Source organism: Lissotriton vulgaris, chromosome 11, assembly GCF_964263255.1.
Source record: "Lissotriton vulgaris chromosome 11, aLisVul1.2, whole genome shotgun sequence".
Taxonomy (NCBI): domain Eukaryota; kingdom Metazoa; phylum Chordata; class Amphibia; order Caudata; family Salamandridae; genus Lissotriton; species Lissotriton vulgaris.
The window spans coordinates 1,066,912,322-1,066,937,318 of record NC_141699.1 but is presented as its reverse complement, the minus strand read 5'-3'; the positions used below and the strand labels follow the sequence as shown (position 1 = coordinate 1,066,937,318).

The window sequence follows — 24,997 nt, the reverse complement described above, 5'->3', positions numbered from 1 at the left end:
CTCTCTCCTCTCTCTCGTTGTCTCTCTCTTCTTATCTCTCTCTCTCTCTCCTCCTCTCTTTCTTTCCTCCTTCTCAATCTCTCTCTTTTCTCTCTCCTTCTCTCTGTCTCTTCCCTTCTCTCTCTCCTCTCTTCCTCATTCTAGCTCTCCTTCTCTCTCTCACCTTCTCGCTCTTTCTCGTTCTCTCCTTCTCTCTCTCCTTCTTTCTTTCTCCTTCTTTCTCTCTCTCTCCTTCTTTCTTTCTCCTTCTTTCTCTCCTTCGCTCCCTCTCTTTTTCTCCCTCTCTCTCTCCTTCGTTTTCCCTTTCTCTCTCTCACACATACTACTTCTCTCGCGCTCTCTTTCTCTCTCCCTAATTCTCTCTCTCTCTCTCTCCTCTCTCTCACTCTTTCCTTCTCTTCCCAGACGCACCTCTTTCCCTCTTGTTCCATCTCTCCCCGTCCTGCGCGCTCTCCGTTCCCTGCATCTCTTTCCCGCTCACCCCGTTCCCTGGCGGCACTCCTTCTCCTCCCCTCTTCCTCCATCACTCCCCAGCTCACCCCCCCCCCCCCCTCCCTCCCTCCTTCCATAAGGCAGAGCCCAGTCAGGCTGACGTAAGGAGAGCGTGTAACCCAGCCCTGGCCGAGACTCCCTGGCTCCTGAAAGGGGCAGCTTCCGGTGCAAGGAGACCCCCGGGACAGGGGGGATCGAGGCCCTCTGACACCGCACCGGCCCCCGAGCCTCCTCCCCGCCCCCGCTACCGGCAGCCCCACCCGGCGCGCCCATGAGGTACTGTGGAAATGTGTCCGGTCTGGAGCGAGGGTTAATGTTCCTTCTAAGTGTCCCCGTCGATTATGGGCTGTATTGGCTCCAAAACAACCGTGGGTAAGGCCCGTTCCGCTCCCCCCCGCGGGCAGAGGTGGGGGTCGTTCTCCTGCACCGCTTGAACCGCCTGCACCGCTGCACCGGACGCCCCGCTGCGCCACCTGCACAGCTGCACTCCCTTCACTGCTGCAGCATGCGCACAGCACGGCGTGCCTTGCTGCCTGCACAGCTGGACTGCTCTAGCGCACTTTTTGCACGAATGTACCGCATGCACAGCTGACCTGCTGCAGCCCCGCCCCCGCGGTTGCACCAGTTGCACTACTGCAGCGCCGGCACATCGGTGCCAGCAGCACTACTGCACTGCACGACCAGCGGCACCCGTTTCATTCCTGCACCGCCTGCACGCACATGTAGGCCGCCCGCACCAATGCGCCGCCCCTGCCGCGTGCTGCTGCATGGGCACGCGCGCACATCTCGCCGACATAGCCTGTTGTTTGTTTGTGGTTTGATCCAGCGCCAAGATATGAACACGCTATTTTGTGTATTCACGTATTTATTGACACGGTGGTGGTTTGTAAGGCGTCACGCCCCCTCTAGCACGGTGTTACCCCTTCTTCTCAAGGGGGGGGGGGGGGGTGGTTGTAGTGTGGATATAGCGCTGGCTGGAGTGGGCACTAGGCAGTGGGCGCTGAGCTTTGCGCAGGGAAAGGTGCGCGTTTCCTGACACACTGGCGCCCCCCGTGAGCTGTCAGGGCAGGGGCAGGGTCAGTCGCGGGCCTGGCGCTAGCGCCTTGAAGGCGGGGGCCTCGTGCTGCAGTGGTTCGAGCATCGCCCGCCGTGTCACCTTCCCCCGTCGCGCGGCGCCGCGCGCATTAGTATGCACCCCAAGCTCCCGTTGCCCGGTAACCGCTCTCCTTAGGAGACCTTCAGCAGCCTCCCCGCGCATCTCCGAGGCTACCGTCATCTCCGTCACGGGCGGCGGGCGGGGAGGGTGGCGCAGCGGCGAGAGCAGGGCCCGCGGCCCCCAATCCCCGCGGGACCCTCCCAGAGCCGATCACTTGGGCCCCTGGGGGCAGCAGCAGAGCCTGTGTGTGAGGGGCCCTAGTGCAAGGAAGGAAAGGCCTCCCCAGCTGATGATTGAACTGTGAAACACAACAATAATCAAGGTTCAGTGGGACACCTCTGGGCCCCGGTGTCACTGCACCTGCTGCACTAATGATCACTACTCTCCTCCAGGTAGCCACCTCTCCCTCCTTCTTCAAGCAACACACACCTGAGGCATCTTGTACAGGGGTGGGCTGCACGCACCCTCGCCGAGTAGGGTTGTAGGTTTAGTGGGTCACGGTGCCATTTACAATACATCTCATATTGTTGATTATTAGAGGGGGCACGTGCTCTTGATTTACACTGCACCCCGGGTGTGCACATAGGGTAGGGCTTTCAACAGATGGGCTCCAACAAGGGAGGGGGGGGGAGGTTGCAGACTGTGCAATTACCACTCTGTGTCATGGCTGCATCTCCTGTGTTGTTGCCCGGCCCTAGCTGCCCCAAGAAAGTCTCTCTTAAAACCCTTGTATCTAAGATGGGGCATTAGGACATGCTGGGAGGCTTCGGCTCTTTGTTTCGCATCCACTGACATCCAAGTGCTTGCAAGGTCGGGAACATTTGTGAGACTCTTGGACAATCTTCTGTCACCTTCTTCGGCCCCCGCTCTCCCACGTCCTCCCCCTCAAAAACTCATCACAGACTTTTTTTCCCCCTGGTATAGCACTTTTCGTTTTTATTATCTTTAATTTTTTTTATATCGGCAACGACAAGACTGTTTTTCTTAGAAGCACAACGGCCACTAAGCTCAGTGAACAGTTTCTCAGCTTTGTGTTTCTGTTTTCTTTCTTTTATCCTAAACATGACAAATGTGTTATTGCTGATTTTTTATATATGTGCTAATGCTGTTTTTATAGCAATGGTTTTAAGTAACTGTGCTAAACTAATAAAACTTTGAAACTTTGAAACATAGGGTAGGGTGGGTGTGAATCCTGTGCCTGGCTCTTGGGCGGCACCATTCTCAAGTAACACAGCTCAAAGGTGCACAGGCGGGGCAAGTGAGACACGCATACGGTTTGCCACTGGGCAGGCATACCCAGCTGCCTAGGGGCTCTCAGAGAGGCAGCAGTTGCAGGCAGGCCCACTCCGACCCCGGATTTCCTGGGCCTCTCTCCGGCACTGTGCAACCACCCTCTTCCCTTCACCCAACTCATCCTCAAATTTCACAATCACTGAGAGGGGGGCCGGAGAGAAAGGGGTAAAGGAAGTCAACCCACCATATAAATGCTGACATGCTGCATACTCCCTAACAAATCCTGCCGCGCTCCTATTATCTGGGCACTAATACCAGGGCCGAGCCCGCCCTGACCCTTCGAAGTCAGGGTGAACCCGCCGATGAAGCATAGAGTGGGTGAGGTTTGAATGTAAACAAAGGATTCTTTTTCCATTTGCCCACTTCTCGCTGAAGTGCTGCTTAGCCGTGACGCACGCACTTCACCACACTTTTCCTCAACAGCCAGAGGGACACTCTTTCGTTTGACGCGCATATCCCGGCCGCGACACCTGCTGGTAAGAGCGGCAAGGCCGGGTGAGGGTGGGGGATTTCGGGGGACAATGACGAGGTGAAATAAAATAAATAATTAATTTCCCTACCGCTCTTATCTGCACGGGCTGCGGCTGCATTACCCTGGGAGAACGTATCCCTGCATCTTTTGACATCGAAAAATAATCCCCCTACCTTTCTGGGGGGTGGGTCTACCGACCTCCCACACCTTAGTCTAAGGACATCGATAACTCCCTTCTGTCTTTCATCCTATAGGAACGTATGCATTTACCTTTGTGATGGCCTATGCGTAGCGCTCTGATACCCCAAGGGGCCTGTTTGGCGCTATACAAAGACCACTACATAAATAAATAACGTAAACCTGCGTCTCACTGGGGATGCAGGCAGCTACCTATGAATCACGGCGTCTCTGTTCGAGCTCAACTTCTGATCCTTGACAGATTGGTACCCCTCTGTCTGATTCCCCTGTCGGACAAAACATGGCACGTTCCGCCACCCCTGGATGCAGATAGTAATCATTGCACAATTATTGTACAAAAGCCGGATCACACACATTGCACCGGCGACAGGCACTTCTGAACGGATTCTGTACAAACATGTCCTGGTTTTCAGTAAGTTTGCATTAACAGACTGACAGAAGCAATTTTACCAGTCAGTTAGTGCATATGCTAGTGCAAAGTTGCCCCCTTCTTGTGCAATTACCTGATGATGTACTTGTCTATAAAAAGTGTATTGAAAAAAAAGTTAAAGTGATGTTATGGTTATGGATGTATGACGTTACAACGCAGGCTATTACAACTCCTGCCTTTACAATGCGGTTTTTACATCGCATACCTTTACAACGCATAGCGCTTAGAGGTGCTGGATAGTGGAAAGTTTAATTTTCTATTCGAACTCCAGTCCCCGTGGACACTAGGGAAGGTGTTGGATAGAAATGTAAACTTATTCCCTATCCTAGAGCGCCCCCCAGCGCAATGCGTTGCAATGGTTTGCGTTGTAATGACCACGTTGTAATGGTAGTGCGTTGTAAAAGTTTCGTTGTAAAGGTTGTTCACCTATGGTTATATTTTTTATGTTAGCCTGCATACCTCTTTGTTGTGCTCAACATCCGTGCAGGCCCAACACTCACTGCACACAGCCTTCAGTTGTTGGCAGTGGGGGTTGTTGGGGCCAGGCCTTGCTGTCAACCCACAGCAACAATGGCTCTGTCAGTGAAAACGATTCAAATAAACATATTACTTAATACATACATGTAGTCCTAGTATCCCAAGGAGGATATGTGCATAAATTGTACACTGACCACAAATAAAGGAATAGATACATTTTGGGTTATTCAATTTATCAAGAGTTTTTCTCAAATATTCCAAACTTTTAGTTTCTGCAATGAATCCGATGTGCTGTCCAATATACATAAAATACATAGGTTGTGAATATACAAAGTGCAAAGGTCGTGACTGGTGACTGAGTGTTATACGTGACAAGACATAAATACATGAAATAGAAAAACTCTTTGAAGTATCCAATGTGTAGCACAATAGTCACTAGGCGGTTTAAATTGTCCTTTTTGTTCCGTTGGGCTTTGTGCGAACTGGTATATGACATACAACGTCGACGTTTCGACCCTGAGTGATGTGCTGATTTATGCGCATCTGGGGCGGGTCTTCATCATGGCTGGGGGTTGTTGGACAGCCTTATTATTAGGTGGACCATTCGTCTGGTCTTCAAATGATGATTGTGCATGTCAGCCGACAAGCACCTGAGGACTCACTTGTTCTTAGTGTTTCTTGAAGGTTATTCTGCACCAGCCGGTGCAACGTTTGTGGGGGGGGGGGGGGCGTCAACCTGGCAATTGCTCTGGTGTGCAGATCGGACGTCTGACTACTTTGTTTCTTCGTTTGGGAAACGAAGAAATGAAGTAGTCAGACGTCCGATCTGCACACGCAGACCCCCCCCAAAAACGTTGCACCGGCTGGTGCAGAATAACCTTCAAGAAACACTAAGAACAAGTGAGTCCTCAGGTGGTTGTCGGCTGACATGCACAATCATCATTTGAAGACCAGACGAATGGTACACCTAATAATAAGGCTGTCCAACAACCCCCAGCCATGATGAAGACCCGCCCCAGATGTGCATAAATCAGCACATCACTCAGGGTCGAAACGTCGACGTTCTATGTCATATACCAGTTCGCACAAAGCCCAACGGAACAAAAAGGACAATTTAAACCTCCTAGTGACTATTGTGCTACACAATGGATACTTCAAAAAGTTTTTCTGCTTTATGTATTTATGTCTTGTCACGTATAACACTCAGTCACCAGTCACGACCTTTGCACTTTGTATATTCTCAACCTATGTATTTTATGTATATTGGACAGCACATCTGATTCATTGCAGAAACTAAAAGTTTGGAATATTTGAGAAAAACTCTTGATAAATTGAATAACCCAAAATGTATCTATTCCTTTATTTGTGGTCGGTGTACAATGTATGCATATATCCTCCCTGGGATACTAGGACTACATGTATGTATTAAGTACTATGTTTATTTGAATCGTTTTCACCGACAGAACCAATGTTGTTTATTTAATTACCCGCCCAGGTTCTGAGGTTAACAGGGTTACCCCATTACACTTAATGTCAACCCGCAGCAGGCGCTTAACCCACTGTGCACACAGCATTGGGCACAGGGCTTACCTGTGTGGCAGTCCCTGCAGCGAAGACTCTTCTGGTTTGAGGCTCATCACACTACAAGACAGTCTTAGGTTACCCTAATAGCCCACTTCTCAACAACCAGCTTGAATTTGCTGAATTTTTCTTTTTTTTCTCTAATATATATGCTCGAAGGCCGCATGGACAGTACAAGACGTCCTGTCGATGTCTGTGACTGTGCACAGTGGGAGTTGGGTTTAGGGTCAGACAGAGCCGGTCCTAGGATTTTCGGGGCCCTGGGTAAAAGGGAATGTGCGAAGTCCCTAAAATGTACATAAGTGACACCTTCTGAGCTCGGGAAGCTGCTTTGTGCAGACTGCAACTGGGCTTCAGTTCCTCCTCTCAGCCACCCAAGCACCTTTTGTACAGCCCATTTCGGTCTGAAGGTATGAGAGTAGTTTGGGGGCTTAGAGTTAAACCTGTGTGGGCTAAAGTGCTGACAATGGGCGCCCTGGGAGTGTCTGAATGGGCAGCCCGAGAGGTGTCCCCCTCCCCTAGGCCTTCCCACACCATCCCTTAGAGGCCTCAGGAGGGGGCCCCCTTCCATGAACCCAATTGTAAAGAGACGCATTTCTTTAATTTTGATCAGCAGGGGGTACACAAGGACTGGTGGGGTGTTGCCATTGTGCGGGGCCCCATCCTGGTAGACAGAGTGCGAGGCCCTGGGCAGCTGCCCACACTGCCCATGCCTAGCGCCAGCCCTGGGGTAAGACCTTCGAGCCCTTTCAATGCCTGTGCACAATGGGAGTTGGGTATAGGGTCAGACCTTCAAGCCCTGTCGATGCCTGTGACTTGCACAGTGGGAGTTGGTTATAGGGTCCGACCTTCGAACACTCCCTGCACCCAGTTCTTCATGACTTCCCAAGCCTCACTGTGCATGGCCTTTGGCCGTGTGCAGAGTGGTTGGGTGTAGGATCTTGCCTAAACGGACTCCGCGAAGACCAGGCCCCGCGCCCAACTCTCAGCGAACTCCAAGTCCCCACTACACGTGGCCTTTGGCTGTACGCAGCATGAGTTTGGAGTATGCTGTGGTCTAAGGGGGTTCGATTGGGTAAAGGTCGGGGATGCATCCTACCTGTCTCGAGTGTTCAGGAGGGCGTGGGGAGGGGGGTGCAGGACACGGTTTCTGCCAGTGTTTATTTTGTAAAAAAAAAAGTGCCAGGGCCCTCGTCAGGAGGCCACTGCAGCTGGCACCACCCACTGCCCCTGCCAGCGCTGCCAATGAGAGTACTATCACTACTAGACATCACACTCGTACAAGTATGACAATTCAGACTTTAAATATACATTAAAATGACTAATATATGCCACTTAAGCTATTCTTATAGCTCTGGGTGGCAGGTATTAGGGATTTTAATAAAATATTTAAATATTATACAACAGCTGTTGTGGGCCTTAAAAAACAAGACAAACAGTGCCATCATGTGGCAGGCTGTCATAAGAACTGGTGTTGACAATAAAATGCCGGTGCACAGCACCGGAAACCACCGGCTCACATTAAGCACTCTTCTCAGCCAGCTACAAGAGCCAACCCCCCCTGCCCCAACCTTGCACAAAGCTTTTGGAAGTTCACAGCAGGAGTTAATCAAAGGGTTTCTATTTCAGCCTCTCTCAGTGCCCAACTCACCATTAGTGTCCAATCCCGGCCAGGCCTGGCTTCCGCCCCACGAGCACAGTTGGGCACATGACCAGGCTGAAGTGGGGGGCACGTCCCGACACAGGTACCCAAACCTACCCGTGCAAGACCTTTAGACATGTCCAGTGGGAACTGAGATAAAGCCAGGTTCTGAACCCATCCTAAACCCCATAATGCATGGGCTTCCACTTGTGTGGCAGGGGGTTGGGCATACCGCCTATTTCAAGGGATTTTGGCTCCGACAAATGGGGTTACATCTTCAGTTTCACTTTAAGAGCAGACCAAAAATAGCATAAAACGTAGGATAGGATATATGCTTGTATAGCGCTCGAATGCCATGGCGTCTTGGCGCTGGTGTATGTGAAAATGGTACAGCCTGTGCTACCAGGGAGCTAGGTCGAAGTGAACAGCCACGTTTTCAAGTCCTTCCCGAAGGACTGTCGATTTGGTTGGAATCTCATGGCTATTGGCATTTTGTTCCAAAACTGCACTTATATGCATGTTAGCAATTTGATAACAGAACCTTTACTGTCAAAATAACTTTACTAAACCTGCGAGACTTCACCATTGAACATTTCTTCGGATTGTGGGTCGAGACGCAATTGAGTTCACAATATTTGGGGGCGCTCCCTGAAAAGGATTGAGCTACGCTATACATTCTTCAGATGATGCTTTGACTTTTAAAATATTTGGCCCAATCGGTAAATCTTTGCTCCTGTTAGTATATATATTTTTTTAAAGATTAATCACAGTTTTTTGTGTGTGGAAAAGTTGTTTTATTTCAATACATACTATCACACGTGGAGTGTGTTTTGGTTCTTTGTTCGCAGCTGTTCGCTCCGCCCACATCCCCCCTTTCCCATGTCCACGTGCAGCAGCTGGATGAGATCACCGGGGCGCATCATCTGAACTTCCAGATGTTTGCAAAGGGCCCTCGGCGGTGGTCCACAGGGGTCTGGAGAGGACACAGGGAAGGAATCCGTGCAGAAATCTCTCTGCCATATTTACAAAACATGTTTGATTTAAGACATGGATTGGACGGTTTTAGTACCAGATAATAAAACTTCCAAAAGTAGGAGGCAGATAAACAAAGTCTCCACGGGCTGCGGGGTGTTTACAATATCAGCTACAATGGAGAAGCCTCAAAAGGATTGTTCTGTTCCCTGCCACTGACCGCCTTCTCTCCCTGGGCCAATTTCTGGCACTCTTAAAACAAACTGACAGGCTTTCTCTTTTGTTTCCCAAATGTAAATAGTCTTGAGGCTGGCTGGTCCTAATATTCTCTCATCAAAGTTATTTCCATACAAATGTAAGCATGGACTGATGTAGACTTCTAAAGAAATGGAACGAGCTCCACATTATTTTAACCCCTTGTGTGCTCATCACAGCTCCACGCCGTCATGAGTCAGGGTAGCCGTGTGCTCATGACGGCGTGGAGCCGTCATGCCGCTGCCGCTCCGCCCATGCGGCACTAATTCCCCGCCTGTGCGGGCGAATTACTGATGGGAGTCATGACGGCAGCACACCGTCATAAGCACACGCCGCCCTGACTCAAGACGGCGTGGTGCCGCCATGAGTACCTAAGCGCCACGCCCGCCCCCTACCCCCCCCCCCCCCGCAGCCGAATTCGCGCCACAGCGAAGGGGTTAACTGAGTTCCTCTCTCAAAAAATTACCTGAAGTGGGGTATGAATATACCTGAGACCGAGTACCTGGGCATTGAGTGAACAAAAACTGGTGTTCAGCTGAAAGTGACTTTTTAAACAACATTTTATTCATTTTCATTAATATATGATTGCACTTAGGCATTAGAAAGTTCCGAAATACCACCCACGTGTCTATTTAATCTTAGTAAGAAAGCAGGGGGGCACATTCATACATGTTTATTAATGGCTCATCTCTGACCACTTTTTCAGTGGAAATCCACCGTGGGACCTCTCTCCTTTCTCAAGCCTTGCATATATCTTCCTTATCCTTTAGGCCTCTGCGTTCCTTCCCATGGGCCTCACATCTCAAATGTCTTGGTACATCGGGAATCATCTGTTACAATGCAGGCATTACATCGTAGTGCCTTTACAACGCAGTCAGTACCACGACTGCGACGTTACCACGAGTTCCATTACAAGGCAAGTCATTAAAACGACTTGCTTTAGGGAATGCGGCGTTGGACTGGTGTTGGATATTAAGTCCAACACCTTCCCTATTGCTGAGTAGACTGGAGTTGGATTAATAATTTATACTATCCCAAAGTCCAGCGTCCCTTTAAGGCACGTCATTGTAACGACTTGCGTGCTAAATTAACGCATGGTAACGTCGCAGTCGAGGCTAGACTTTTGAATAAAATTAATTTCTATTCCAACTCCAGTCTACTTGACAACAGGGAAGGCGTTGGATTTAAAAATCCAACACCAGTCCAACACCGCGTTCCCTAAAGCAAAATGTGTAACGACTTGTAGGGTAAAGGAACATGTGGTAACGTCCAGTCAGGGTAGTGACCGCCTTGTAAAAGCAGTTCATTGTTCTGACTTCGTGGTAAAGGATGTTTCCCATCTTTTGTTTGTGTAAGGAGTGCTTTTGTACTGCAAGTTTCATGTGTAAGTATTTGTAGTGTTCTTTTGTGCAGTTCACAGTTCTCTTTTTGTTTATCAGAGGATTTAATCCCCTAATTCCCACATGTCTCCTAATTTTGAGATGCCCAGTAAACCCCACTTCCAGAGACCTCCAAGAGCCTGTAAACTCTTCCAGTGTCTCTCAGGTTCACAGTGGTCATTCTAATGTGATATTATCTTTCTTCCTTCCCCATCCCGGTGACTGTCATGCACCAAAGGTCGGCCAGCATGCATGCATACATGTTCAATCCATGTTTTAGGCATTTGCCCGACACAGGTTCCCTATATGAGACTGAGATCCCATTGCCCATATGTCATCACGGATGGTTCCTTCAATGTGCAATACACCCCGTCATTGACGACTATCGGATGTGAGGCCCAGTAGTATATCTGAAGGTCTGGTGATGGCATTCCTCCCTCATACACCCCTCTTCTGGGCAACTCTTGGTGAAACGACATCCCATAACAATGTATGTAAAGCCCCACTGCTATCCATAAAGTAACTATCTAGGTTTGGGTAGCGGGTGTTCTGCAGCGCATAAAATAGATGGGTAGTGAAACCATTTTAAAGAAAGAACCTCTGCACATCAGAAAGAGTGTGACCACCTCCAGTATGCCACATCATTGGCAAGGCTTTTCTATAGCATCATCAATTTTTTCCTATTAAGCTCTCCCTGTCTCTGGTCACTTGGATGCCCTATTTTTGGAATCCCCCTACCTGTAGCAGTATTGGAAAATTCATTCCTTCGGTGGGTGCCTCTGTCAATAGCTATACTATGGACTTAGTCAATAGCTCATGTGTAGTACTGAAAACTTTTCAGATATGCTCATAATCTTGACCATGTAAGGAATTGACTGTCTGGAGGAGATATAGCTGAGGATTGGTTGCATATAAGGAGATTGTATATACCTACTCCAATCTCACATCGCTAGTATTTCAGAATATCGACTGCAAAAATATCGACCTATAATATTATCGAAGTCAAGATACATATAATCATCATATTGAAACCCCTATACTTACAAAGAAGCAAAACTGTTGATCCCAAAATACGGTCCTGCAAAAAAATATACATCTAAAAAGTATCTGATCCAAAAGTATAGATTACAACAATAATGATTTTTTAAAAATAAATTATCATTAAAATGAACACATTTTTTGGAAACCAAGATATATTGCAGAGATATAGAAAATATAATTAAATTTTTTAAATATATTAACATTTTTAAAATGTCATCATATTTAAAAAAAAACTATTTTATATCATTAAACATTTTTTGTAGTTATTTACAAAATATTTATTTTAAATTACAATTAATCAAAAAAATATAACTTTTCTAAATGAAAAATATTTAATTTACTCATGAGATCAATGAAAAATGAAATACTTTTTATCAACATCAATTATCTGGAAATCAAATGAAAATTAAATATTTTGATAAATGTATTTTTTTTTCAATAAAAAAATATAAAATAATTTCATATGAACCTACAAAAATATATATATTTTTAATACAGGTACATTTTAAATGAACCAATATATATTTAGAGGGTGGCTCAGATTTACTATACCTGTTCAAAACTGAGCAACAGACTATGGAGGGGTCACATTTGATATTCCCACTCCAAAATGCAACAACACTAGGAAAAACACTGGATTCAAGGGGCACAGGAGTTAGATTTACTCCCCCCCTATCGAAAATAAGGGCCTTATTTAGCCCCTGGCAGATGGAGTACCATTCATGAAGGTGGTGGAGTACTTAACATCCGCCGCCCTGATGGATGGTAGTCGGTTGTATTTTGAAATGACTGCCAGCCCAGGTGCCATATCTGTACCCTAAAAGGAACGGCTGTCATGGCGGTTCCCTTCAAGGTACAAAAACTTGGGAGGACGGCTGTTGTCTGCTTTGATAGCAATCTATCAAATGCGTACCTTTTGTTTTGTTTCCCAAAGTGGGAGTTTGTTCCAAATGACTCCCACACCCTGGAAGTTTTCTCCCAGAGTGTAGGCGTCATTATTTTCATTTCTGTCCATCACTGCCAGGTTTTCCCTCGCTGTGACGGACAGGAAAACCCCCCACTGGGTCATCCACTCTAAGTAGAGTGCGTGGTGTGATGGCTTTACTCCGACAACCCCTACTCCATCGGGCAGTTGGAGGTAACTTTCCGTTGACGAAGCCAATGGGGGCTTTATTGACGTAAAGCTGACCTTAAATTGGACTGCCAGTTTGGTGGACAAGGTAGTCCATCACAATTGTTATGGAGTACTGTGTATACCAAATTTTAAATCATCCACAAAGCAACACGGGGAAAGCGCTGGACACTGGGGTTGTCAATTTCACTATTCCTACTCCAAACTAAGCAACATTGAGAAACGTGTGGGACTGTTGGCAGAGGGTCCATATTTACTATCATTACTCAACACTAAGGGATCTATTAGGATGGTAGACGGATCACCACCACCCGTATGGCGGTGGTGATCTGCCCGCAATTTCCGTCCGCCCGCCTAACATTTCCCATGCCATATTACGATGGCGGTGGGAAAGACCGTCCGCCAGTTTTCCGCCGGTAGGCAATCCGCCCGATTGCCTACCGGGCGTAAAAGACCTGCAATATGGTGGCAGTGCCTTCCATAGTATGATGATGGCGGTCTCATGCCTTTCCATGGTGGAGACTCCGCCATGGAAAGGCGTGCGGAGGATGCCTTTGAGGGCCCATTGCGGCCCCCCCAGGGGTTTGGGGGGGTGAGTGGCTGCCCTTGGGAGGTACCAATGGAACCCCGACATTTGCATGCACAAGGTGGCAGGCACAACACGGTGCCTGTCACGTTATGCATGCAAATGCACAACATGCCCTTTTAACATTGTGGCGGGTGCTGAATACAGCGCCGCCCGCCACAATGTTAAATATACAGGATGCGACTGCCATGGTGGCGGTGGCATCCTAAGTGGCGGTGCGGGACCGCCGCAACACTGGCGGCCGGTCCCAGCACCGCTAGGGTGGCGGGCGGACTGGAGTCTGCCCCCCATCCTAATGGACCCCTAAGCAACACTGGGAAAGTGTTGGACTTTTTGGGAGTCAGAATGACTACTCCCACTTCAAACTGAACAACACTCAGGAAAGTGTTGGACTCTGGTAATCAGATTTACTATTCCCACTCCAAACCAAGCAACATTAGGGTATACACTGATTACTTCACTCAGTATTAGGAAACCAACATTTAATATGAGTACTTTATAATACATTATACTATGAGAGGCCGATACATGGATGATGTTATTCTGCATTAGATTTTTTAAATTAATCTTAATTTAAAGATGATCATTGCAATTACTCTGTCCTCCATTAAATTACAAAATGACTACATTTTCATTTTATGACCCGGTGCTAAGTTTAACAATGTAATTTCCATAGTTTAGATTACATAAAGTGATTACTCCATGTGTATCATTCTGTGTGATGTTCAAGAAAATAAATACTAGGATTACCCTTTCTGTATTGGATCGAAAAGGCTATACCATTTTTACCTGAATTTCCTTTCGCAAGGAGATTGCTTTGATTTCCTTTCCTTTTAATGGGTTAGAAAAGAAGAATATTGTGTTTGCTTCACCCTGTATAACTCTTCATTGTAGATTGCAATTGTCCTGGTTACTTGACTTTACAATAAAGAATGCTCTTCTTGTTAATTCTCTCTTCGTTAGATTAGAAGAAGAGATTACCCTAATTTCATTACCTTGTACTTGACTTCATTCAATCAAATTACTTTATCCCGTTTCAGATTATAGAAGTATATCACACTGATTCTTTTATCATGTGTCGGGCCATGCAAGAATCTTAAATGATTTTATTCCACCTTCATTAGGTAGCTTTATTATTTTATTTAGTGTATTTTGAATTAGATCACAGAAGCACATTGCTCTGATTGCTTTACCTTGCATATGATCACATTAGTATATCGATCCCATTGCGTTGGCCTGCAACATTAAGGAATGCGATTACTTTGGCTACTTTGCTATTTGTTGGAATACAAATGACATATATTTATTTGCTTTACCTTGCGTTAGATTACAGACTGATATTACTTCAATTACATTGGCCTGCACCAAACTAGAGGAGATTATTATGATTGATATATTGTGAACTAAATTACAGGTGAGGAACTCCAGTTACTTCAACCTGCGTAGGATTACAGAATATTTCTCTGATGACTTTACCTTATATTAGAATACAAGGATGTACACTCATTTTGCCTTTAATGAACTATAGATAAACATTTTGATTACTTGACTGTCTGATAGATTACAGGAGGTGTTACCCTAATTACTTTTCAGTGCATCAGATTCCAGGGCATTACTCAGAATATGGTTCCATTGCCATATGACTGGATTATAAAAGATTATTTCTCTTGCTTTACCCCCTCCTTTTATCCTTGAATGGGATGTATGTCATTACAACGCATGCTTTTACAACGCATGCCAGGACGACGCTACTTTTACAACGCAAGTCGTTACAACGACTTGCGTTGGGGGGCGCTGGATAGTGAATAGTTTAATTTACTATTCCAACTCCAGTCCCCGTGGATAGTAGGGAAGGTGTTGGATAGTAATTAAACTATTCCCTATCCTAGAGCGCCCTCCAGCGCAATCCGTTGTAATGACTTGCGTTGTAAAAGTTGCGTCGTAATGGTAGTGCGTTGTAAAAGTTGCGTTGTAAAGGATGTTTCCCCCTTGAATGTGATTATGAGTTACTCTGCATTGAATTATAGAAGCCGATTACTTCAATTACTGAAGGTCTTACTATTTTAAAGTAGGGGATTACTTTGATTGTCATACTGTACATTAAGTACTCTGAATGTGATTATAGAAGATTACTTGAATTATATTACCTTTACTAGATTAGAGATGAGTACTTTTACTGAATTATCGTTCATTAGATCACGCAGGACTACAATGCTTACACCACATCAGATTGCACAATGAGATTATGCAAATGACTTAACCCTGCATCAGAAAATAGAAGACGTGCAGCTCTCCCACCATACACATAGACTAAGACCCAATATGAGCAGCAGAAATGCCAGCTTCATCCACAAAAAACACAGGAAGCCGGTGTAAACGTCTCTTACCCAACACAGATACAACACAGGCAGCAGCCGTGCACATTGTCATCATACAGCACAGGTTCAAAGTAGGCAATTTCTAGTAAATTTTCTCTCATCAACACTACACGTATGCAGCACTTAAAATCTAAAATAGCTAGGAAGGCGAAAATAGGGAATCCATCTCCCATGATTTGGAGTCCAACAGACATAAGCAAAGAGACAACCCCAGAAAAATCAAATATGTCATAAAATCAAAGTTTGGCTATAATTTCTGATGTTTTTGTTTGCTTTATGTGTAGCTTTTACCTTTGTGGAATTCAATGCGAGTAATATATGTCTGTGTTGGAGATGCTGGGGAAAACCATTTTTCTTTCAACATAAAGAAAACCCTGCCAGTATTGTCCATATATTCCCACTAACTTGTTACTCAAGGTCCTTCAACAGTTTTTTTTTTTTTAATTATGATGAAGGTTTTGGAATTTTTTTGGGGGGAAAAAATTTAAAAGATATTATATGGCAAATGGTTTTAGCTTTAGGGTAGCTTTTCTTGGTCACTAAGAGACCTAAGAGACAGCACTTAAGGGACAGCAATCACACCAGCAGGATCCATCAGCAGGGCCCAGTCCAGTTCCAGCTGCTACTGGGGAACAAAGAGCTTCAGGATGAAGGCCTCTTGCAGCTTGTTGTGTCCCTGCATCGGAAACGAGTCGGAAATTCCGAACGGTTTCTGAACTTCAAAATCTGTCTTTTGAAAGTGTTTCCGAGTCGGTCGGAAACCAGGCTTCCGAATAGGATTCAGATGACCCAAATGGCATTCAAAGCCATTCCGAACGACATCCTAATCGACCCCCAGTGCAAACTTTTGATGGTGTCTCCATATACTTCGATTGAAAAGATAGTAACCGCCTTGTATGGATGTGTGAGGGTAAATTTTTAGAATGGTTTGAATCATCACTTTCTCAAAGTATATGAGTATATTTTGAGGATAGTAATTATTTGTTATATGTTTGATATGTTCAAGATGTCTTAGAAGTACTGCTTTGTTTATCTGGTAGTAGGGTATAGTTAAAAGCGATATTTGTGTTTTGATATTCATAATGTATGGTGCATATATGAGTGAAAGGTTTGGGACACATTTTGAAGGTCCCATCCATCATCAATTTTGACATTGGCCAAGTTATCTGCTGTTGAGAATATTAGGATTCGTTTTTTGTTATTTAGGTAGGATTCGATTTTCTTTATTTAGGTTAATATGTAAAAGGAAGGGTTATTCAGTATGTGTCATTGTTTCAATGTTCAGGAATGTGTATGTCTTGGTATCTTCTAGGGGCAGGTGGGGTATTGCTGGTGGCTTTTTTAGTTCATGCAATTAAATGTTTTGAAGTGGAGGTAGGTGGTAATTTGCCTATAATGTGTTCCGATACTTTAGGTAGTATATCTTAAAGGGTTTTGGGCCTGATTTTGAGTCTGGGGACAGACTCGCTGTGGCGGTGGTTCGCCCACCAGATTACGACTTGAAAAGTGTTTGCGGCAGAGGACCACCAGCTGCATCAGGAAACATTCGTTCCCTGCAGTGGCGCGCCACAATGGTTACATACTCAGTGGGACCGGCGCAGTCCTGCAGAGCATATTACGAGTTCCTGCACCGCCAGCCATTTCATGGCCGATGAACCACCATGAAAACGCTGGCGGTGCAGAAACAAAGGGGGCCCTACAGGCCCCGATGCCCCCCCATCATGGGGATATATTCAGGGACACTCTTTTGTTGTTTATAATCATAACCTGGGGGACTGAGAGTGTCTCTTCCCTCTCTCTCTAGTTGTTGTTATTATTGATATATTCAGGGGGACACAACATGGGCCCCCCTGTCTGTATGCACACAAAGTTCCAGCACGGTATGGACGTCACAAACTATCCATGCCGTGCGGAAACCTTTTTGCCATTCCCATTGTGGTGCCTGTTTTCCAGCCACTGACATGGAAAAGGTGAAGGACCGTCCGCCGTACATGAGATCAACTCGTAATATGGTGGAAGGTCCTTGCGCAGGTTTGGCGCCGCTGTGCCGTCAGAGAGCTTGCTTGTGGGTTCCTAGGAGCTAGTGCTTACCTCTCTTATATCCTGCAGTATCTCCCTTCATTCTATTTCTGTTACATTTGGGGGATGGTTGTGCTCTCTTACATGAATTACGATATCATCTTTTGTAGTGGCTCTCCCATAGCATGCATTAAAATAATATTTAGTACATTTCTAGTTTATGGTTTCTGTTGATGCATTTTCTTGGCAGTAGGTGTGTTGACAATGTGATTTAGTAACTGCTGTCCTTTCTGTGAAGTGATTATTTTGCAGCTTCTGTCATTCTGTCTGAAAGAAGTGTAATAGTGTAACTACATAGAATATTTTAAAGTTTGTACATTTGTCATTTACATGTCGAAATGCGCAGCTTCTTCTATTTTGTATACTTACAAGTATGTTCTGTTTAGATATTTAACACTGTTTTGCAACTTTTCCGTTGCTGGATTTCAAATGTAGAGCAGGTGCTTTCTTTCCTGATAAAAAAAATTATATGTTCTATTTTAAATGTTAGTTTGTTAGTAGTTTGCTGAGGTTGATGTTATCGGGTTTATTTTAGCTCCCTATTTGGGTAAGTTGACACCTTTGTATTTATGTTTACTTACTTTCTTATATTTTACTGCTGGTTTGTGATCGTTGTTATTTCTGGTTGTTTATCACTTTTTCAAATCATGGGTTGTTCTATAGGTAGTCTATGTCAAGAGATAAAAGATGAAGAGTATTGTATTAATGATTTAACGTTTTTTAAGTTTAATATTAATTACATTTTAGTTTAAATATAAGTTTTACTTACTTGGTTAGGAAGCAGTTGAAACATACATTTTTCTTCCTTAATGGGCTGGTGAGTTTCCTGGTCTTGCAGCGTTTATAGGTTTTGAAGTAGCTAGTTGTTTAAATGAGTGTGCCTTTTATATAAGTGATTTAACTGTTTGTTTGATTTTTCTGGTTAAAGTTGTTTGAAATTTTATTTTATTGGTTGGTTTGGTTTTAGTCTTATTGGTTGGTTTGGTTTTAGTCAGATTTTTTTTTTATTTGTTCAGCCCCTATACGGTAAATGCTTATTTTTGGTATTAATTTTTATGTATGATCTACAGCTTGCTGTTGGCATTCGCGGTTTTTTAACCGTGGGATTTTTGTTAGATTAGTCACCTTTTGGGTTTTGTGTTATAAGCACCTTGTGGGATCTGACATAGATACCTTTATGTGACCACTAGACTGGGTGTTTCTTTGTGTAATTTGTGTTTGTTATTTATTTAAAAAAGTTTTTTTTCCCTTCTTTTCTTCTTCTTCTTTTTTTGCCTTTTTTTCTTCTATTTTTCAGCTTCCTGACAGGCGACACTTCGGATTTGTAAGTATTTGTTGTGTAGTGTGTTTATAATTGATTAAGGTGTATCTCTAGTATGGACGGCCTACAAACCTTCGGGTTCTCTGACGAAGACTTTAATTCACTGATGGGTAGAGTCACAGGTGATGCGGGACCTTCTCCTGCACACCAGACAGATAATAGTGAATGGCAGAACCTTTTAAACATGCGGAAAAAACGTAAACTTATTGAATCTAATGCGTTTTACATGTTTGAGTACCTTAAAGTAGGCGTAATTCCATCAGGCCTGAGAGTCCGTAATGCCCCTGCATTATTTGTCGAAATCAGAAAGTTCCTGGAGCGGTGGTCACTTATTTCTAACCGCTGCTCCAGGGACTGGATGATGCTTATCATCGAAACGGCTAAGGAGATTGCATCTGCCCTTATGCAGGAGATTACTGATTTAGAAGTGAAACTGAGTGCCTCCACAGCTGTGGAGGACGCTAAAAGTAGACTCGAGAAAACTCAGACAGAAATGAAGGACTTTGAAACCTACCTTACAAACAAAAAACAGAGAAATTACGCAAAATGTGAAATGGTTTACCAAAGAAAAGATTTATCCCTACCTTAACCCTAACTACTATCAAGACGGGGGTCAGAGTAATTACAATCCTAACTACAATAGCTATCCCCGTAGGAGATTTACCAACTTCTCAGATTCAGGGTCATCAGGTTCTGAGGGTGACAACTATCAAGACCCAGGAAATGGCCAATATAACTCTAGGCCTTTTAGAGGTAGGTCCACTCAACGACCATTTCATGGACGTGGTTTTTTACCCCGGGGCCAATACCGGGGCAGGAATGTCCGGTGGCAAGACCAAGGAGCCCAACCACAAATGAGCCCTCGACCTCAGCAATATGTCAAGACCCGCAATCAACAGTATTGGTGGTAGGCAGTACACCGATGCGGTCCAATAAAACTGCGGAAGAGAGTTTACCTATCTATAACCTATCAACAGCTATACTTAAACCTGAAGATATCCAAATGTTGAGTAAGGGCCTCTCATTTGTGCCTAGTGTTTATCTTAATAAATTTAAGTTACATGAAGATTTGTTTGCTTTCTTTAGGAAAGTTAGGTTGAATAGATTTTTCTTAGATCGACCAACGACTGAGGAAGAAATATAATCTGCTGACACGTTACAGGCATTTATGCTTTGGCTTAATGCTAGTGACACAAACCTTAAGTTCACAATGAACTATAGCCATTCTCAGGTTGACTTTCTGGCCATCAGGATTGATAGCGCCAGTGGGCAACTAAAGGTCCGTTGTAACTGTACAGACATGGTATCCTTTCATGAACATGGAGATGCTTTAAAGGATAGACTCTTAAAGAGAGGTTACCCCCATCGTCTTGTACGACACTCATACGAGAGAGCCAAGTACTATGATAGAGAGGCACTCCTGCAAGGCTACAAGGGTCTGAGCCAGAATCGTATCACATGTGTCAATAACCATTCGACCCTCAACTTCAAAATCAGGAATGTTATAAATACAAATTAGGGAATCTTGAATTCTGATGAAAGTGTCCCCCCCATGCCATTACCCCTGTTGGCTTATAGAAGGAATAAGAATCTCAAAGATATGTTGGTCCATACATGTCAGGTCAAAAGACAACCCCTGGATGGCCAGCTATCAATCACAGGTTTGCCGGCTATACTAGGCAACCACAGATGTGGCTCTTGCCACGCCTGTGACTCAGCAATGATATCAGATGTGATCAACTACAATGACAAGGAAATTAAGTTACGTTATCTAACTAACTGTCAAAGTAGCAATGTTATATATATTCTTCTCTGTCCGTGTGGTTTGGCCTATGTGGGGGAAACCGGCCGTGAATTTCGTTTGCGATTTAGCGAACACAAGTCCGCAATCAGAACCAAAAGGCTGACGGCACCCCTGGTCCAACATTGTTTGGATATGAACCACTGTGAACTTGAACTAAAGTGGTCGATTCTGGAGAAAGTGCAACCTAAATTAGGCCAACCAGTAGAAATCACACGCAAGAAGCGGGAGACTTTTTGGATCTATCATCTAGTTTGTGTTAAACGTGGCCTGAATGAAGAAATTGCATACTACGTTACTGAGTAAAGGTTGAATATTTATATACAGATGCTCTTCTGAATCTTAACATCTTGACTATTTTTGTACTAGCATATATGAGATTTATATCTCTGGTAAAGTCATTCCCACTCTCTTAGTAAAATGGCCATATTTTACAATTATATTGGCCATTTACGTTGTTCTACACAGCTTATTTCCACCATTGATAGAACTCTGCTTATTCTGGTCTGTAATATATTTATACAGCGTGACGTTGCATGCACGCTTCGCTATAGTCTTCTGGCCGCCGTATGAGTGAATACAGTACAGAGATGGGTTGAAAAAAACTTTTGGATCTTTATCCTGCCATATTAACACTATAATATTTACAACGGACATTGCTGTATTTCGTCTGTGACTTACGATATGTATGTTAGTATTAGCGTAACATTCTTGGTCCTAAATCTATCGTGCATTCCCTTATGAGATAGCCCTTTGAATTTATAGCACCTCATTTTATGAGTTTCGTTGCAGTTTATATTTGATTTTCTTCACTGATTGTATTGAGAGTTACTTACTAATGATTGGATGCTCTAAACGCCCGGGGCAGTTTTGCGTAGCTTGCTATCCTCACCATAGATGGCGGCACTGTAGTCCATTTTCTATTTTTTCTTTCCCAACCTACATGTATTATCGGTAGTGAATTATTATCGCGAGAACCTCACTGCACCTTAAGTGTTTAAATACACTGGGTCAGTTGGGGCTCGCCACTTCTAATCGTGTCACGAAGTTGGAAGACACGCCGGCCTGCTGTAATCCTGAAATTAGGTAAGCCCTGACATGCTGTTTAAATACGCTGCGTGCTAGTGATTAGGGTTAAGGACTTCGTTTGAATATCGTTCACTTGTGACATAACGTTTAGTGATATTGGAATCGTTATAACATCGAGATTCAGTCTGCCCACGTATAGTCAATAAGCATAAAGATGGGCGTAGACTAAGGGGAGATGCACTTGAGGCACACTATGTTCTTACTTCAACTACGCCCAATTATGGAATCGCGATAACATCAAGATTCCGTTTGCCGCCGAGCAGCCAACAAACATAAAGATGGGCGCTCGTAAAGGGGACATGCACTTGAGGCATATGATGTTCTTACTTCGACTATGCAAGATGTTGAAATGTTTTTATTTTGATCTTATCTTCGAGCATTGTACGATGCAATCATTTCCGTGGCTTTGTGTACACGACTAGCACGTGTTATCTGATTCTATGACTGAATTTGCCACACTGCATATATCCTGTCTCTAATTGCTATCAGAGAGCCGACATTTAAGGATGTACGAGTAGGCTCTGCTTTTTCAGTTGATTTATCCTTGGTCTCATATTAAAGTTAAAGTATCGCTTTTCTCAACAGGTGATTTTCAATACCTGAAAAGATAGTTCTACATTCTTCGGAAGAATAGAAACCTTAAAAGGGGAGATCGACTTTTCTGCAGAAATAATCTATACAAAAAGGTGGGTTCAATCTATCTAGTTGACCCATAGATGCGTCATATCTTTGGGTACACGGGCAGCTCTCATTCTCCGGTGATCTTCTCTCTGCAGCTTGCAAGAGATTCACGATCTCATCCTGTGATGGCACTCAGTGTGATTCTTCATAAATAGCGATACCACGATATTTGGGGTAAGATATATCTGACACCTTAATTGTGACCAAGATCAACTATGTAACATGGAGATCATAGTTTTGATACTCTGACCTCTTATTTTATAGGTAGCCAGATCTGCACTTTATTGATTTAGGACATACAGAATACAGCAGGGTCTAACCACTGAAATCGTCTCCATTGGTCAGAATTAGTGACCAATTGTTTTTATGTAAGTACCCTAGCGCATCTAAATAATGTAGGGGATGTCCCTCATATGAGATTCTTTCAGTAAAAAGGTGTACTAGTTAGATGAGCTGTGAGTCACTTTAATGATATTGTAATGTTCTTTCTACTGTCTTTTTGTTCTTACTCCTGAATTTCAATTCTATGAGATAATTTTCATGTTGGTTGGTCACATGGGGCAGTCTATGTTAGTTCTAGCATAATTACAATACTTTGTGATTTTTTCTGTCTTTTACGAGACTATATGTGGTGACTATACATATTCTATATTTTTAGGACCCCTGGGCATATGTGCTTGGGAAGGTGGCCTTGCGACGCCGAAACGCGCGTCGACCAAGTGCGAAGTCTCATACTGAGCTTTGAGATTTACCGATTGGCAGGGTTTCCTCTGCCAATTGGATCCAGTCCCTTTCTTCAGATGTTGTTGTAATGAGTGTGGTGAGGGTATGATTGTGTGAGTATGTTTGTGACAGATTGTTGGTTACCAGGGGTATAATTTATTTGGTGAATTGTGTTTTTTTTCGTATAGATTTGTATTTTGTATTATGTATATATTTATGTACTCTTTTTCTTGAATGAAATATCAATGTATTTGTATATCTGAGATTTATATATTTATTATGAAATTGGTCATAAGCCGGAAAACGAAAAAACTATTTTAAAAAAAAAGAAATCCTCCTTCTGAATCGATATGAAAAAGAATTGAAACTAAAAGAAAGAATACCTTGGAAATAAGAAATAAAACTTTATACTCTTTTTAAAAAAAAGTAAATAAGACTGTTGCGTATTTGTCACCCATACTAAATTGAATATTGAGCAACAAATAAAAAAGTATATATCTGTACTAAAAAATTGTGGTCATCGAGGGAATTTTTTTTTCTTGTTGATATACAGCTTGATACATTTGAATCTAAGGGCCTCATTATGATTTTGGTCAGAAATCCTTCCGACCGACTCCATGTCTGAATCATTTCTGACCAACTCGGTTTCAGGGACCGATTACAATGATTCTGAACACCATGTGGTCGGTCTCCCATTGACTTCAATGGGAGCCTGTGTTCCGACCGACAACACAGCGCTCATTGACAAATGGGGTGGTTGCGTAAAACCTTGTGCCCTGTGGCGGGCACCCCTTGGTGCCTACCACACTCTGCATGGTTAGAAAGAGGGGTCCTTTGGGTACCCCCACGGGCCCCAACCAGAGACCTCCAGGTGAAGGGGGCCTGCTACGGCCCCTCAAAGGCGATTTCCAACAGCCAATTCATGTCAAACAGACAGATTCTGAACAGCTGTCGGAATTCTACATCGTAATTGGTTGGTCGGAAACGTGGCCCTTTGAGCTGTATGATTCAGCTCTAACCGACTCGGACTCTTCGAATGCCAGTCGGAACCGATTGGGAATGACCAACCGGTTACCTTACATCGTAATCGGTCGGTCGGATATGTTTCTGAGTCAGTCGGAAACATGGGTTCCGACACGGGTTCGGGCAAACCGAATGCCCTTCTGAGCCTTTTCCGATCTCATCGTATTCGGCCCCTTAGTGTATTTATCCATCTATCTATCTATCTATCTATCTATCTATCTATCTATCTATCTATCTATCTATCTATCTATCTATCTATCTATCTATCTATCTATCTATCTATCTATAATTTCTTTTTTTAATCATTATTTAGGTTGTAGTTTATATGTTTATAAAGTTCATGGTAATATTTTATTTGGGTTGTATTGTTATAATTTTAGTTATCTATTTTTGTAGGTGAATATTAAAGATTTAGTTGATGTAATATATTTTTGTTTAACTTAATCATGTGTATACAATGGTTTAGCATTATTTGAAGTTATTGTTTTATGTAAAAAGTGCTTTTTGTTTATTTGTTCAGGATTATTAAATTATGTTGGTGATAATATTGTAATCAATATTGTGTGAATCAACATTTTTGGCATAATATATTTTTATTTAAAGGTAACGTTATTTTTTATCCGACACTTTTGTTTTTCATAAAGTTAAAAATCTATATTTTTTTAAATGATATTTGTATTCTCGATATTTGTGGTTCTAATAGTATATACGTATAGGAAGTTGATATTTTTGTTAGTGATATTTAAATTCTGATATTTTTGTGTCTCAATAGTGTTGCATTGATACTATGTCAGTG

At 43.7% G+C, this 24,997-nt stretch overlaps 1 protein-coding gene across 2 annotated transcripts in view; it reads left to right on the top strand.

The window, feature by feature from the left end:
* The first annotated feature begins 603 nt into the window (after positions 1–603).
* The window catches only part of FAM131A (family with sequence similarity 131 member A), a 469,936-nt gene continuing 445,542 nt past the window's right edge, over positions 604–24,997 (top strand). The window contains exon 1 of one of the 2 annotated variants that reach the window (XM_086944446.1): positions 604–768. Coding sequence is in view for 1 of the 2 variants with exons in the window: in XM_086944445.1 (XP_086800571.1) it covers positions 834–864 (31 nt within the window). In the remaining variant the exon portion in view is untranslated. Of the gene's footprint in view, positions 865–24,997 lie in introns of both variants that reach the window. The other variant, XM_086944445.1, reaches the window with a different exon arrangement.